The sequence below is a fragment of the Stegodyphus dumicola genome, chromosome 11 (genome assembly GCF_044657685.1).
Source record: "Stegodyphus dumicola isolate Sdum_Otavi_A_Nest chromosome 11, ASM4465768v1".
Taxonomy (NCBI): Eukaryota; Metazoa; Arthropoda; class Arachnida; order Araneae; family Eresidae; genus Stegodyphus; species Stegodyphus dumicola.
The window spans coordinates 122,909,969-122,927,755 of record NC_140778.1 but is presented as its reverse complement, the minus strand read 5'-3'; the positions used below and the strand labels follow the sequence as shown (position 1 = coordinate 122,927,755).

Below are 17,787 nucleotides of genomic sequence, written 5' to 3'. Positions count from 1 at the left end.
ATGTTATTTAAAAAATATATTATAACAACACGTTTTATCAGCAGTAATAAGTCTGATAACTGGCGACAATTTGGTCAAAACTCAGAATTTAAGGACTAGTAATTTGCTTTTAGATTGCAAGACAAATGCAAATTATTAATATACATAAATGATAACCACATTTACAGGAAATATTACTCTTAAAAGAATATTTTGTTAAATTTTATATAAAACAGCTAATCCCCCCCAGTACCAGTAAAAACCAATGAATGAAAATAAGTTTCAAAATGAATTACGGAAAAAAAATTGCACATCTTTATTAATCACAGTATTTTATTACAGAAAATTGTGGAAGTGGACCACAGAAAGAAAGAGAGTGAGATAACATTAGTATTGAAAATACATTTTGTTTTCCTGTTCAAAAAAAGAGGGTTCAATACCTTAGATTTTAAAGAGGGAGGAAAACCCCAACAATTTTTTTGTTAACAACTCCCACAACCTGCAACTTCAAGGAATGCTGTTTCTTTTGAAGTTCTTTATCAACACCTTTTTCAAACTGAATCTATGGAGTTTGTTTTCCATGAAGGCATTCTTAGATAGATACTCTAGTGTGTTCTGTCATAATCAGATAAATAACACAATTTTACAGTCATTTTCCAAATGAAAGGGGGAAACTGCATTTGCTGACTAATATCTAAGCATGTGTTTAAATTTTGCACGTTTCTCAAGCCTTTACAACAGAAATAAAATGACTACTTTTTATTCCAATTTTTTGTTAGTGTACCACAGTTCATAACTTATTACACTATGCTATAATGTATGCAGCAGTTTCCTCACTTATCAACTAGACTGCCACTTATACTGAAAACATTTCGATACTGTCCATTTTATTTTATCAATATAAATGAATTTCAATAAACAATATAGCAACCAAATGGAAAACTACACAGAACAAAAAAATTTAAATATCACTTTATGGAAAACTTCTAGCCACATAATTAAGAATAAATTATTATTCCTTAATTACAGTTTTTGGGAACTCGTAACCAACTTTTTTTAATTAAACTAAATGTTATGAAATTTAAACAGATAGAAAAAGCATGTTTATAAAAACAAAAATTTAAGGAAAACATTATCAGTAGACTAATTTTAATGCACTGTTATTTACAAGAACTGATAAATAATAGAAATATGAACAAAATGCTTACCTTATAAATTTCATCAATCCTATTGGATACATGATCAAAACATTTCATAAATTTGTCATATCTTTCCCTTTTCACTTTTTCAAATGTCTGTTTTGACTTTTTAGCTCTTTTCCTAGCATTTTCAAATTCAGTATCAGTTTCCTTCAATCTTTCTTTTACACCATCAAGCCTATATAAAAACAAACACTAATATAAAATATTGCATCAAATTATGTAAGAACAACACATTTTTTGATATTTTAAGCCAATTTATATTATATGCTATATCTAATTACATCATTTTTCCTGCTATTTAAATCCATACCAGATGAAAATCAACTGAGGGAAATTACACGGGGTGCAATTATGAGCTGTAAAATTTTCCTGGACACACAACATTAAACCATTTCTAAGATGATGGGTGGAAAAAAAATTTACATAATTAGAAACCATATGCGAATAAATTTGTACTTAATATCACCATTACTCTCTTAGATACTTTTTTAATCTGCTTATTGTAGTAAAATTAAATACAACTAACAGAGTATATATAATTAAATACTGTATAAGTTTATTAAACATTTCTGTTCTCTCTTTGAACTCCAGAATATCTTTAAGCATTTTTAATCACTCCAAGAAAAGTGAATTTTAAATATTCTCAATAAACTAAAGCTATTTAAAATGATTTATAATGAGTTTCACTAAAATTCAGTATTTTTTATGTATATAATTTTAAATAAGCAATATAAAACTAAAATATGCATAGATGCAAAACACGAAATATGAAAAAGTGGAAGGTTACTGAACTGCATGGCAACACCACTTCAAAAGAGCTTCACTTAATAATGCATGATTCAGGCTATAACACTGTTTATAAATATTCTGATGAAAAATATCACATTATTTAATTTGATATTTTATGTTTTATGTTCTTTAGTAAATTTCATTTTGTAATTTTCTTACACTTTTCTTACAAGAATAAATTTTATTCATCATACTACTTTCAAATACTGTGATAATACAATTAATAATTAACACACATACTATTGTGTGACTAAACAATGTACTATTTATTGATGGAAAATATATTTAAACATTAATTAGTAGAACCTTAATTAAAAAGTTTTACAAAGTCTGTAAATTAAGACAATTCAGATAAAATAAAATTTAATAAAAATTATCCTGAAAATTTCTGAAGATGGGAAATGAGATTTAGATAACTTAATATTCAAAAAATTTCATTTATTAGGAAGCTATTTTCCTTAGAAAAGACTAAAAATTAAAAAGAATAAGATTCAGAGATCTACTTGGAGACAAGGAAATGTGATAAAAAACTTTTCTATTTAAGAAATGAATCTCAAATGATAAATTTTTAAACTATGATAATTTTGCAAATTTACGTACTTTATAAAAAATTTTAAAAACAAAATTTTACACTTTTTACTTCCTTGTATGAAGAGTCAAGAAAATATTGTAATCGTGAAAAATTTCAGGTATCCTATTTCAATCAAAATATCTATTTTCACAGTTCCTAAATACATTGGGATGATTTTTAGTCCAAAGGGGCTTTGTCCCTGAAGGACTATTGTTTTCGTTTTCTAATTTTGCGTTGAATCATTATAAATGTCCGTTTCACTTTTCAAACTGTTACCACCAAATACTTCAGTCCTGCATTATGTTTGAAGAGATTAAATAATAAAAAATCTGCATAAATGTATCTATATTTCTCTCATTGTGATAAAACAACGGTACCTAGAGCCATCGAATTTTGAAATTTGTTTTATTATCGATTTCATATGTTGTAAAACTTTAACGAATTTTTGAGTAACAAACTCAATGATTTAAAAGCGACCAATGGCAACACTTTACGGGAAAAAAAAAAAAAAAAAAAAAAAAAAAAAAAAAAAAAAAAAAAAAAAACCTTTTAATCTCCAGCACGCGGAACTGTGTATTATAAATTCTAAAGATATGATTTAAAAAATTTTGCGACATTGCTATTGAACTGAATTTTATGGTTTAAGTTCAAACATGATATTTAATAAACAAAAATAACACACAAAACGTTGAAAAAACGCCCCTTTAGACACTTGTTTTAAAATCTGAAACCTTTAAGTTTTTTTTTTTTTCCTTCTCTCTGTGTGTGTGTGTGATATCTGTACATATGGACTACTGTAACATCCACCTGTGCACCTTCTATTTTTACTGCAATCGGCAGCACAAAACACCCTTACCTGGTTTACACAGCCTTATTTTTAACTGTTGGTTGTAGTCGTATACTTCTATTTACAGAAGTGTTTTAAATGATGAAAATATTCATTTTTTCGCAATGTCAAATTTGAAATACATAAATACAGGACATTGGATGCATAATTTGCATTGAAAGATGCATTTAACACATACTTGAGACGGCATTATGAACAGTAGTCAAGACTTTGAGAGGGGCTGCATCATAGGTCTAAAAGAGGCCAGTCTGTCGAACAAGCAAATGGGCCAGCATAATGGTCAGTGTCCATTGTTGGAACCAGTGGCTCAGTGAAGGCATCGTCAGCCTCCATAGTAGCTCAGGACATCCTGGACCAATTAAAAGAGCTGCCACATCTGCACCAACAGTTACGCTATGATCAATTCAATGCTATTTGCCATTTTGCATGGATCCCGGGATATCTAGAAATACAATTCATGGAAGACTAGGTGATGTTGGGCTCAGATTTCAATGTCTATTAAGATGCTTACCATTAATCCTCCACAAGAAGTGTCATTTTGCATGGTACCGCTTTCACTCAAGCTGGATAGTGTCTGATTGAGGAAATGTGATGTTCAGCGATGAATCATGCTTTTCTCTCAATGCTGATGACTGCTGCACACATGTCTGGAGAAAAAGAGGTGAGCAGTCCAATGCACCATTTGTTACCAACTGGCACACAGCCAGAATACAGGGTGTGATGATCTGGAGAGCGATCAACTGGGAGAGCCATTCACCATTAGTCGTGCTGCGAGGTACTCTAACTGCTCGCAGGCACGTTGACAATGTTTTGCAGCAAATTATACCAGCAGGTCATCCAGGTTCAGTTTTCCTGCAGGACATACAGCACAACTCCCAAAAATGTCTTCGATGTTTTGATGTCCTCAACTGGCCTGTCAGGTCTCCAGACCTGTTACCTATCGAGTACACTAAGTACATGTCTGCAAGTTCTCCATTTGCATAGAATTCCATGCTCTTTGTATAGTAGCTACTGCTCGAATGAGGCAATCCTCACTTTCCACTAGCACTCTCTTGTAGAGCATTCCCTGGCGGCGTAGGGTAATGTTTCTGGGCATCGGTTCCTATGCAATTCTTAATCCTTATGATGTGCCCTGCCTCCTCTAGAAGTTTGTCGCAACATTTACGGTACACCCTGTATATATGTATATATATATACATTATTAGAAAAGGTTTTTCTTATATCATCTTCAAGGAACAGAAATTTAATTAAAGTGACGAATGATTAAAATAAATTTTAGTCAGTTTTTAAGCAGTATTTGAAATTATTTAGAATTCTAATGTAGTAAAAAAATGTTATATACATTTCTATGGTAGTAAAAATTATTAAAAGGTAGCCACTGCCATTAATCATACATTAATTGACTTGTCAAAGGGAGCAAACCAATCCACTATCAAATAACAATAATCAAATTAAATGAGAGTGTTTCGTCTTTTTTTTTCCAAGTAAAGATAAAATTAATCATTTTGCTAGAGTTGGTTCTTAAAATATGAACAAAACTCAATTATTAGAAAGAAATTAGTCTGCTTAAGTCATAACATTTCTCAAAAACTCTAAAATAAAAATGAGTAAGACATTTTTCCGAATTTAAGGAATTCATTAAGAACAGAATTAAACGAAATCCTCACTTTAGAAAAAACATTCCCTGGCACTCTCATATTATTGTAAAAACAATAAAAAATTATTGAAATCTGTATAAATTAATAGACATAGAAGAATATACATATACGTATATATACAAATATTATATTCATTAGGGAGGACAGAAGATTAAATGATAAATTAGTAAAGATATATTTTAAATGACTAATTAGAAACCTTAAAAAATTACTGGCAGAAAACAAATTTTCTTAAATTAAAATTAAAATCAATTACATAAAAAAATAAAGAAAAACTAAATAATATGAAAGTTTACAAGTATGAAAAATGTATTCCTTACTTTTCCATAGCCTTCATATTTGGTGCTTGAATTCTTCGTAAAAGAGATAGCATATCATTTATTTCTTTGAATAATCTATCACCTTCTTTCTTTATATCTTCATTCGAGTCCAACTATAGAATTCAAAAGAAAAATTGTACTTAATTTCAGATTTTTTATTTTAGGAAATACTTAAAACAGTTTGGGAAACATAGAAAAGGAGCCTTTATTACTACTGTAAGAAGTCTTTAAAGAAACTTTTTTGTTATGTTTTACACACGCTCATTTGACATTTTTTCATAATAAAACAAATGGAGAGTCTTGATTCTGAATTTTACTACGGCACTAAATAAAATACCTCCACGCTGAAGAAACAATCATTTCAACACAGAAGCAAAATGTACTAAAGTAAAACCTAGAATAAGATATGACTTTAATTCCAATTAAGTGTTCTTCCTAATGCATTTAAAATTCATAAACTTAATTTTAGAATCTTCATTACTATTTCTGTCAACAGATGGTGCTACCTTCTTGTTCCTTTTTTCTCCTTTTGGGAATAAATACAACCATGGCAGATTTCTTTGCTCTTGATGAAGAAGGACCTGCACCTATTTGCCTTTGAAATCAATAGTCTCGAATAAAATGTACGACAAACAAAAGGTTGCTGCTTTGCCTAATTTTATAAAACATTTTTTTTTATTAGCATAAATCTGGATGATCAATATAATTTGGCAGCAGAGCCATCTTTCTGCTTCGCACACATCTCAAACTGAAATGTTCTACATCAAAACATGATCAATTTTATACCTAATGAATAACTTAACCTGACACACACGTTGCAAATCATTATTTACTTTCTGCTTTCATCACCACACGACAGCTTGAGAATTGACTCATGAGGTGATATTTAAATAATTTTTTTAAAATATTAGTAACAGAATCCCAAAGAGCGTAGTTACCTTTAATGATCCTTTAATTATGCTTGACAGTGATCAAAGAGTGCAAAGTGTTAAGCATGCTGATGAGAGGAAATTTAATAGAAATTTCTTTCCATATGAAAACAAAAAGGATGATTTTGTAAATTACAAAAGATTACACTTGTGATGTTTGAATTAATAATAACCAGTTTATTTATTCAGGACTCAGATAAGTCTTGGGCATACGTGAATAATAGCTATAATAAATACCATGCAATTCTGGCCTGCCTTCCTCAGTGGCAAGACATTAGCAGAAGACAATTTAGAGAACCACACATTTCTAGTTGCCAGTCATGTACAAAAAGAACACTAGCTAACCTTTATAATGATAGCCATGAATTTGAAGGTTTCGAATATCACAAACACAACGTGAAATTTTCCAAGTAATGAAATTTGTGCAACAATGCTCTCATTCTCAATTAACTAATAGACGGTGAAATCTATAGCATGGTTCAAAATCCAGAAAATATCGCTACCAATATGGAAAAAATATCACACGGATTGTAGAGAATGAAAAATTTCAATTGACAGTATTGTGGGAATACTTGGCGAGACAGACTTGAACAATTTAATATCATAACTGAACAAATAATTATGCCTATCTATAGAATTAAAGAGAAAATATTAGCACAAAAAAAAACTTATTTAACTAAATTAACTTATATTGAAAGATATGTTTATTAAAACAAACAAATAATTATCAAGGTTTTTTTTTTTTCCTTTTTCTTTTATAAATGTTTCCTTATTTCATAAACCAATTATTTATATTTTATAATTTCTGCACGTTATTTGATTTAAACTGATGATGGAAAAATTCCAAACTCCTACCCATATGCATGCTAATATAGCAGAATGAGCTAACATTAAATTAACTTGGATTTTCACGCATTCAGTATGCTACACTTTAATTAAGAGACAGATTTTTCTCCTTTTGCGTGGTTTCTTTTTTATGCATTAAAAATGTTATGAATCTAAGTAAAATTTCGAATTTTTTTTTCTTTTAAGAAATTTTTTCTATCATTTTAAACTCCTATTTTATTTAAAATTATTATCTGAGCAGGCTGCACTGACTAATATCCAATCTAAATTCTATAATTTGAGGAGACTAATTTTTAACAAAAAAAGGCTGTTAGCCAAATAATTTGCATTATTCAAGTAGCCACATAAATATTTTAGCTAAATTAACACACACCACGTTATTTCATTCAGTATTCACATATCCTACTTGGTTTTTGAGTTTCATAATATGAAACTTTCATTCATGCTGTTTTATGTCCTTTATGTACACATAACAAGCACATTTACTGTGCTATACAACTGTTTTTTGGTAGCATTTGAAACATAATTTTTTTAAGAGAAGCAAGAACTTTTCAACAGTGAAAACCCGAAAACATTTAATTATAAATAACTGAACTATTTTCCTAAAACTCATTATACAGTTACAATATTTTATTCTTATATACCAGACATTATTATTAAAATTATTCTCAATACTACATTTTTGGTTACTCATATACATTAGAAACATTAGATTATTACATCAGAAAGTTATTGAAATGCTAGTTTTTTTTTTTTTTTTTACATATAATCACATATAAATGCCTGAAAATTTTTCTCCTTTATAAAATTGCTTTAAATTTGAATTGATATTGACAAATATGTTCAAAAATTTAAGTACATCTATTTTTCTTCTAACACGTTGGGAGGAAGGGAAGAAGAAAAAGAAATCTTAAAAATCAAATCTTTTATTTTTTTGGGGGGGGGATAAGTGCCTCAATAATTCATTCTTTCTTACAGATAAACTTGAAATAGGTTCAGTCAGTCCATTTTGGGGAGTAACACCATAACATAAAATTTCTGATTTGATTCACGAATTGAATTTTATAAATATGTACTTAAATAATGGAAAAACTCATTTTGACAAAAATCTGAAAAACTAAACATACTGCTCCACAGCAACATTTAAATTTTTTTTTTAACATTCTTGCACCACAATCATGTTGTGATGGCAGTTCTGCGGCTTTAAGGTTCCTTTTACTTTAAAAATTCGTGCTTCCCAATTGATTTTATAAATCATTGTTTCAACTTTGAAGAATGAATTTTGTCAGTTTCCCAAATTTCCTTACACTTATATCTGCATTAATTCAACAATTTTACACCAACAAACCTATTTCTAGAAGTTTCGGTGTGCCCATGGATATATTCAAGTAAATGCTGTTTGGAACTAAGGCCTTTAAAATATATTTTTATTCCTAGCAGATGTAATTCTGAAAGGAAATGTTTATACATAATACTGTTGGCATAAAGAGAGCATAATTATGCAAAATATTCATAAATCTTTGTTAAAAGTGTTCAAAAGAAATTTCTTAAAAATCCTCTCATTAAAAAGGAGACATTTATGTCCTAATTTTTATATTTTATCTTAATTTACCAGAGTTTGGTATTTCAAACTTACACAGTTTTTGTATGTTTTTGGAACCAGCAAAGTTTATTTTTTTAAATCAAAACGGAAAATATAATTTTTTAATGGTCTTATTTAAATGCAATTACTTAAAAGTTAAATAAAGCTATAGCAATTGTGATCATCTGAGGCTAGAATTATTATGGTGAGTGGGGTACTTTAATCAGATTTTTCCTACGTTCTGAATTTCTGAATACAAATCAATCTGCTTTAATAACAGTAACATAAAAACTTGCAAAAATTTAGAAAATTATTAATAGACTTATAGTTTTTCTATACAAAATGACACTACATATGGTAAATTTCGTTTTTAAACAATACCACCCTCTAATACTAAAGAGAAAACAAGGCAGTTTCATAGATAGTCAAGACAAACATACTTAATTATGCAGAAAAGTTTTTAGTTTCCCTGTACATTATTTTTTTAATGTTTTATATAAATGCTGAAAGATAAATGCAGAGATCATAATATGGTTAGTCAAAATAATATATATAATTAATATTGGATAATTAATCTTAGCAAAATTTTTATATTAAAAAATTTAAATGCATTTCTAAAAGAACTAACTACAACAACAAACATGAAAAATTAACGAGGAAAAATTACAAAACTTTTCATGAAAATATTACCTCTCGTAAATCATCTGAAAGATCGGTATAATCTATTTTTATCTTTGCTTCTTTTTCATAAATCCTTTGAGTGCTATGGCTGCCAGAAACATCTGATATATCCATATCATCTTGCTGACTGGAAGTTGTATGGTCAATATCATCCATTGATCCTTCAATCATTGGAATTCGAATATCTTCCAACTAAAAGGAAAGGAACAAAAAAGTGCAACATAATTTTTATGCATCTATATTTTCAGCTACTTTAAAATAAAATGGAGACATTTCCTTTGCTGCATTTATTTCTTAACAAAGTTCTTCCAAAAATATGAATAATCTCTAAACATCTAAAACACAATGCAAATTATACTTCTCCCCCCCCCAAAAAAAACCAGCAGCTTTAGATAGACACAGATTCTGAATCAAATTCAGAGTTTTATTCAAAAATCTCATCAATCAATCAATCAGTGGTTTTTTTTTTTTTAAATATAAATTTTTTAATTTTTATTTCTCGAAATAAAAACAATATTATTTTTAATATGTGAATCACTTACATATTTGTGGAGCAACTACAATGAAAGCAGTAAAAGTTAATAGCTCAATTTAATTTTTGATTCCATGCAAAATTATATTTTACATGAGGAGACAAAATGCTTATGGAAGATTATGAGGATCATCTGAAAAGTAAGTTTCCAACATCACTAAAAAATGGTGCTGCAAAAGGCCTAAAATGCGAAAACACAAGCTGGGTAGTTTGTGAATGTGGCTATCTTACGCGGAAGTCGTAATTTCCCAATCCTTCAACATTAACGTTGTTGTAGTGCGTAAAGACATTGGCTTTTATTTCTTCTTCTGCTTACTAAAGAGATATAGCTGAAGTTATCAAGATTCTAACAGAGTTTGCCCCTTAATGTTAATAGACTGCAAAGCTATCAAGAGCCTAAAGTACGGCCGAGCGTAATAATAGCTTATGAGAGAGTAGCCTAAAAAGGCAAACGTGTGCAGCCAGAATAGCTAGTATCTCTCTCCCTAAGACTGAAAAACTTTGCGATTAAATACCGCTCTTCCTCATTATGTATTCAGATGTGATTCTTAAACTACATTCTGGTCGGAAGTGGTAAGTTGAAGTTAAGAACTGATAGGAGAGTTAACTCAAAATTTAACTATTAATAAAATTAACATAATCATAAGTATTTTACATTTTTCGAAGACATAATTTAGACACGACATCGCAGTTTTTAAAATTGTTTTGGAGAAGCATGGGAAACAAACATAACTAAGACAGCAGATCGCAGTTTTTTAAACTGTGTTAGGGAAGTGCGTGAAACTTACTCTGCCCACTGGCAAGACGAACAAAATAACAGCCTTGATTTTGCTTTGTGCTCATTGGCTAATATATGGCAGATGACCCACAGCAATGCTTGAGGCTCACTGCAGAACTAGAACACGTTTTCAAACTCTTGCACACAAAGCAGAAACATGCCATGTCTTACTGATGAAACAACTTCAGTTTTATAGGCAAGTAGAGAGAAAACAAGCACTTTCAGAAGCCAAAAAATATTTTTTGGGGGATGCAAATAACGAAATATTAAGCCATGCTAGATTAAAAATCCTGAGAAATTTTAAGCATAAGAGAAAGTCGGGAGAAATATGTTGTAAATGGGCATCGCAGGAGTATGGTCGGAAATCGGGAGAGTTAGGAACTCTGCTATCAAGATGAATGCAATCATTACCTTCACAAGATTGTTGTGGATGACAAAAAAAAAAAAAAAAAAAAAAAAAAAAAAGGGTTTCTCAATTTACCCCCAAAAAACAAGCAACAGTCGATGCAGTGGCATCACAAGTGGATCTCCGTGCCAGACCAAATTCAAGTAGACCTGCATCCTCACAGAAATTGATGTGCATGGACTTCTGGGAAAGGGCATTCTGCTCGTCAACTTCTTGCTGAGGTTTGCTATTATGAACAATGAACAGTACTGTGCAACACTACAGAATGTGCAATGAGAAATTCAGAACAAGAGGTGTGGAATGCTCAGTACTGGTGTTGTGCTGCTCTATGACAACAGTCACCAGCATATGACAAATTACACAAATATAGTCCGCTTCAGAAGGTTTGCTGGGTGGTATTTAAACATCCACCCTACAGTCTCATCTTACTCCCAACAACATTCACCTGTTCTTTCAAATGAAGAAATTTTTGCTTGGGCATCATTTTCCTACAGAAGATGACGAGCAGACAACTGTGGCATGCTGGCAGACTTCTGTGACACTATACTAAAAAAGTTATTCCACGGTATAAGTGTAATAATTCCTGTGGTTTTTATGTTGAGAAGTAGCTGAAATATGCTGCATCTTTCTTTGTTTCTTTTATGGGTCATGAAAAGCTTTCTGGATGACTCGCATAAATAATTCTAATCAGTTAATAACACACTTGTTGAATAGTTGACAAAGCAATTTAAATTTAAAATTTGACTTTTACAGATATCATTTCCCCTTTTAAACAGGCACATAAGTAGAAGTGTTTTATCATTTTACATTCTTCCTCAATTCAGAGTATTACAGTATAGAATTTTGTCAATCACATGTATTTAAATAAAGAAATAAATAAAAATTATAAAAATACAAACATATATATATATATAATAAAAAGTCTGAAAGGTTTCTGATTTTAAATTACGTCCAAAGGGGCAGGGGCATTTTTTTTAACATTTTGTGTGTTAACTTTATTTACTAAATATCATGTTCTTCGCACTTGAACCATAAAATTCAGTTCAACAGCAATATTGCAAAATAATTTTAAAATGAGCATATCTTTAGGATTATATCATGTTCTTTGCACTTAAACCATAAAATTCAATTCAAATGCAATATCGCATGAGCATATCTAGAATTTCCAATACACAGTTCCGGGCGCTGGACATAAAAAGGTTCCTCCCTCCGGTATAGTGTTGTCATTGCTCGCTTTTAAATCGTTGAGTTTGTTAATAAAAAATTTGTTAAAGTTTTACAAAATATGAAGTCAATAATAAAACAAATTCCAAATTTCAAACTTGGGCTTTCAGATGCCCATATTCGCAGTAGGATTATGTCCTTCAAAATTGGATGGCTCTAGGTACCGTTGTTTTATCACAATGCGAAAAACATACATATGTTTATGCAGATTCTTCATTATTTAATTTTTTCAATATAATATAGGACAATAGTATTTGGTGGCAACTATTTGAAAAGTGATAGAGCCTTTTAAAGTTTTCAAGGCAAAATCGCAAAACGAAAACAATAGTCCTTCAGGGACAAAGCCCCTTTGGACTAAAAATAAAATTAATTTTAAGTAATAAAATTCCAATCACATTCATCATAACTATTTATTACACCCATTAAAACTTTAAATACATATACAGGATTATTCATAAAAAATAAAATAGTAATGATATCAATTTTGAATGCATTCAGATCAATTTGTTAAGGTTTCCCACCCCCCATTGCACAAATCCTCCATGTATCTTATTTTCCTGACAGACCTATGAGATGGTTAATTTCTCCCCACATACTTTTCATGAAAGTTGCTGCAATACAGATATATTTGCAATGATAAAAGAGATTAAATGGGAGTGGTTTGTTTAATTTACTATGATAAAGAGCAAAAGAACTTTCTGTCTAAAAGAAAGAGGCATTTTTGCAGAAGACTTTCTGAATAAAATTGGCTTATATGTGTATCATATTATATATGACAACATACAGCCATTTTCAGCAATTTAAACTCAGATCAAAATACTAATGTTCAACAGCATTTACTCACTTAATGTAGTTCATCGCTACAATCAAAATAAGCAAAGTCTTCATGTATTTTACAATACAAAATGATTGCTTACATTTACAAAATGCCATACTGCTTTCTCTTATTACCAAACTACAGAAATTATACAACCAAACTTCCCATTAAAAAATGGCTTCCTCTATCAGCATAAGAATTACCAAAAATCATCATGTGGTTTATTTTACATGGATTTTTAAAATGTTTCTTAAAATTATGAACAAATTTATACTTGAAATTAAAAAAATAGAAGTAAGGAATATTAAATATAATTTACCTTACAAGTTTGAAACAAACTATGCCTATCTGCTCTTTTCTGTTCAAGTCGAGTTTCTAGAGCGGTGACTTGTTTCTGAGCAGATGTAATATCTTTCTGAGCAGCAGCTAATCGTTTACGAATTTCTGAAGTTGATTCTTCCAGTTTGTCAACATCAGTTTTTTTGTTGATTTTTGAAGTTTTCAATCGCTCTAAATTTTGCATTTCATCATCAATAAGCTGTAAAAGAATAATAAAAACCAGTGCAATTGACATGCTAAATGAAACATCCCCCCCCCATGAATAGAATATTTTTTATGACCAGAATAACCTGACATTTAACACACACAGACACAGGATTACTGATGACAAGTAATGTAAACATCAAATTTAATCAGAAGATTCAATTCATATGCATATTAAAAAAAAAAAAAGTGTTTGCTGCACTGCAATTCTTTTGTGAGTTTTGGATAACCTGCTTACCTTGGCAGCTGGAACTTAAATCTTTGCTTCACCCTTTCACTTAATTTCTGAACTTTTTCCCACATTCTTTAAGCAGGCTTTGCATGTTATCAAGATTACTTCTTAAGCTAATTGTTCTCTAGTGTGAAATAGCTTAATTCTTTTGTTTCTAAGCAAGGTTCTCACAAAATTTCAACTTTTAATTTCCTTGACATTTTCCGATTTTTCATAACAAACCAAAATTTTCCATGACCAAACAAGCTAGAAAACTGTTCACAAAGTAAATGTGAATAACATAATAATTTTATGCACTTATCTTTTTCCACCGATGCAACACTGCTTCCCCATTTTTTCAACTATCGAAAACTGCTCGATATGTGAAAGGAATGCTTTTAAAATAATATCTTGTTTAAATTAATTTAAGCATTTAATACTTTTTAAGCACTAAGTAATAATACACAGGGTGTTTCATATTGAATGAGATGAAAAGAATAGCACAGTGAAAATTCTGTAATTGATTTGTTAAGCAGAAACAAATTTATTCTGAAACTGCAATTATACAAGTTTTATCTGGCAACAGAAAAAATCTTCCAGTTACAAAATCATAATTAGAGGCACTGTTAATATGGCAGTATCCATGCAGAGGAAAACGTACAGTATTTTGGAATATGCCAAAACATCATCGTTTATCGTCATTCAAAGACATTTTTGTGCAAAATTTGGTAAAGAAACCACCACATCACCACAAGATTGAACGGTGTGTGAAGCAGTTTCAGAACATGAGCAGCTTGTGTAAGAAAATCAACCCAGGATAAACAGCAGTGGTGGAGAAAATTCATGAAACATTTCTACGAAGTCCACAAAATCAGCACATCATGCAAGCACTGAACTCAATTCGCCTCATGTAACAGTGTGGCACAAGTTCTGTAAATGTCTACAATTCCAGCCATACACCTTACAGATGTTGCAGGTGTTAAAACCTTGCGACAAACTGCTGTGTAAAGCTTTCTATGAGAATTTGCAAAATAAGATGGAAGCAGATGGTTTCATAACCACACTTGTATTTATAGGTGAAGCCACTTTTCACTTTTTTTCTTGCAAATAATAATAACTCATAATTTATAAGTTTGGGGCACAAAAATTCTACATGGTGTAATGGGACATGAGTGTGATTCTCCAACGGTGAACATGCTCTGCTGCATTAACAGTTATGTTTAAAGGGTGTATTTACCAAAATACACTATTAGAGTCATTCCCTCAGTTGGTAGAAGCATTTCCGGGGTTGCCACTCAAACAGGAGAATGAAATTCCCTGACTTTTCCAGGTTTTCCAGGTGTGTTTCAAGAAAATTCCAGTCTATCCGCGTAATGTACGTTGGCTGTGCTAAGAGGTAAATTAATTATGTTATTACTTGTATTGTGTAGCAAATTCACTTAATTATTCAATAAATCCCAGAGGACATTTATTCTTAATTATTCTTGGTATACTTTGTTTGATAATTTTGTTTAGTTTTCCACTTAATAAAATTTAAGATATATATATTGGATAACAAATGTATGTTTTATTTAATTATTACTCATGATCATCACCAGTTCAACACGAGGCTAATCCGGTCCTTATAAATCACAACGCAATGCTAAATAGTTAGGTTAGATTTTAGGTAAATTTAATTTGCGTGAGGTATGTTCTTAAAAGGCACCTTAACACTTGAAAACACAAATATAATTATAATAGGAGTTGTTTTCTCCACTGAAGATTGAGATTAGAATCTTCCCAATCTGGAACAAAATAAGGCTTTTTTTTTTTTTTTTTGCAGACATTCTGCAGCTAAACGGAAGAAAGAAATCTATTTTAATAAATTGAGGTATTTTATATTTATTTCGCAGCATACATAAGGAAAAAATATGTGCATTAAATTTCGTGATGGTATGTCATCATACTGCTAGAATTCATTTCTGGATTATGCCAGAGAAAATTTCCTGAAATTTGGAAATATTATTTACTAATAATAAATAAATTTAGAGGGAAGAAGCAACATTAAATTATATGAATAACATAAAAATAATTACTTAAAAATTGAATTAGAATAATCAACGATATTTTAGCGAATATAGTTATATTACATGGCTAGCCTAGATGACTGATTACTATTTTTTTATTTTACTGCAAAATGGCTAGGTATTTATTAAAAAAAAAAAAAAAAAAAAAAAAAAAAAAAGAGGTTTAAAAAGATTTTGCGGTAAAATTCTAGTATACGGTAAGGTTTTGGCACGATTTTGAAAATTGTCGCCAAGACCAAAATGACCCGTTTACTGCGCATCATGATGTCGCCAAATCTCATTATTCTAACCAAAGAACGTCTACGTAAAGAAGAAAAGGTTCCATACAAGTAAAATGCTATTACGCCGTTAGAATGCGGAGGAAAAATTTGCCAAGGGATTTGGCGACGGAACCTGGCGGCCAGAATTTCCCTCTCCGCGATGTGTACAGGAAATTGAGAAACACGTGTTAAGAAACGCTCTTTGACAAAAAGAAAACTACGAAAATCCGTTTTTAAAATTATTGAGAAAAATCCACGCAATAATTTTAAAAACGGATTTTCGTAGTTTTTTCCCCCCTGAAAATAACTAATCCATGAATTAATTTACTTGCGCCAAAAAATATTTTCTTTTCCTTTAGAGTTTAACCCCTTGCGCTAAGACTAAACTTCACGGTTGCGGTGCCGTGCGCTACAATATAACAAGCGGTAAAGTGTCTCATTTACGCCGCTCCGCATCTGCGAGTGCAATCCAGAGCTGTAACTCGAGAAATAAACAATCTCGTTGTTAGGTGACGTGTGCACCATGTTACTTTCATTTTTGCGATTAATGCTTATCGACGCGGTGTTCACATCGCCCGGTTTGAGACAGAAGCATCTCGACGTGCGTGGCACGTCTTTTTAGCGCAAGTCGTTAAAGAAATTTTAAACGATATTCATTTTATGAACTCTTGATAACGTGACCTTCGAACTTCGACACCGATTTCGAGCTTTGGCAACAGATATATCAGACATGCACAGCTGTTTCCCTCTATGATGGAACGGAGCCACGTCTGTTGCAGAGAGGTTTTCCTTCTTTACAATACATATTCTTTGATTCTAACTGGGAAAGTTGCTTTGCCTTTCTAAAAGACAATCAAATTGGAGCTGCAAAAATTGGCTCTATGCCAGCTACCCGAATGACACTCAGGTGATACATAATTCGCCAAAAAAGTTCTCTTCCGACGTCGGCGCAAAAATCGCTTTTTTTTTTTTTTGGCGGGATCGTTGTATGAACTTCCCTGACTTTTCCAGATTTTGACAAAAATACTTAAATTCCCTGACTTTTCCCTGAATATTTTGGTCAATTTTTGAATTCCCTGACTTTTCCCGGTTCTCCAGGTAGCGTGGCAACCCTGATTTTCTGGCTTCATTCTGAAGCAAGATGGCACTCCACAGGCATAAAAACATACACTAGTACTTAAAGGATACACCAGCATGGTATAGTATACCTAAGTAGCCAACAGTACCACAGCATAGTGCACCACCAACATACACCAGCACGGCCAATCCAGCGATCTACCCATCGCTGGACTGGCTGTGCTGGCTCAAACCATTGCTTTCTTTGCCATTGCTTTCTTGGCCACTGAGATTCCCAGATCTAACCCCCTTGTGATTTTCTTAAAGACAAAATACTTGTGCCTCCAATTCCTCAGCACTTATAGCAACTGCAGCAGAAGATAACTGAAATGCTCAAATTATTAACAAAGGATATTCTATCACAAGTGTGTCAGGAACTGCAATACTACATAGATATTTGCAGTGTCACCGGAGGGACACATATAGAACA

At 31.2% G+C, this 17,787-nt stretch overlaps 1 protein-coding gene across 1 annotated transcript in view; it reads right to left on the bottom strand.

The window, feature by feature from the left end:
- Positions 1-17,787, bottom strand: part of SMC1 (structural maintenance of chromosomes 1) — a 98,367-nt gene that overhangs the window by 13,909 nt on the left and 66,671 nt on the right. Inside the window, exons 20-23 of the mRNA XM_085827190.1 lie at positions 13,481-13,699; positions 9,414-9,596; positions 5,367-5,479; positions 1,188-1,356 (exon numbers count right to left, since the gene is read on the bottom strand). Of these exons, the coding sequence (XP_085683316.1) occupies positions 1,188-1,356; positions 5,367-5,479; positions 9,414-9,596; positions 13,481-13,699 (684 nt within the window). The remainder of the gene's footprint in view (positions 1-1,187; positions 1,357-5,366; positions 5,480-9,413; positions 9,597-13,480; positions 13,700-17,787) is intronic.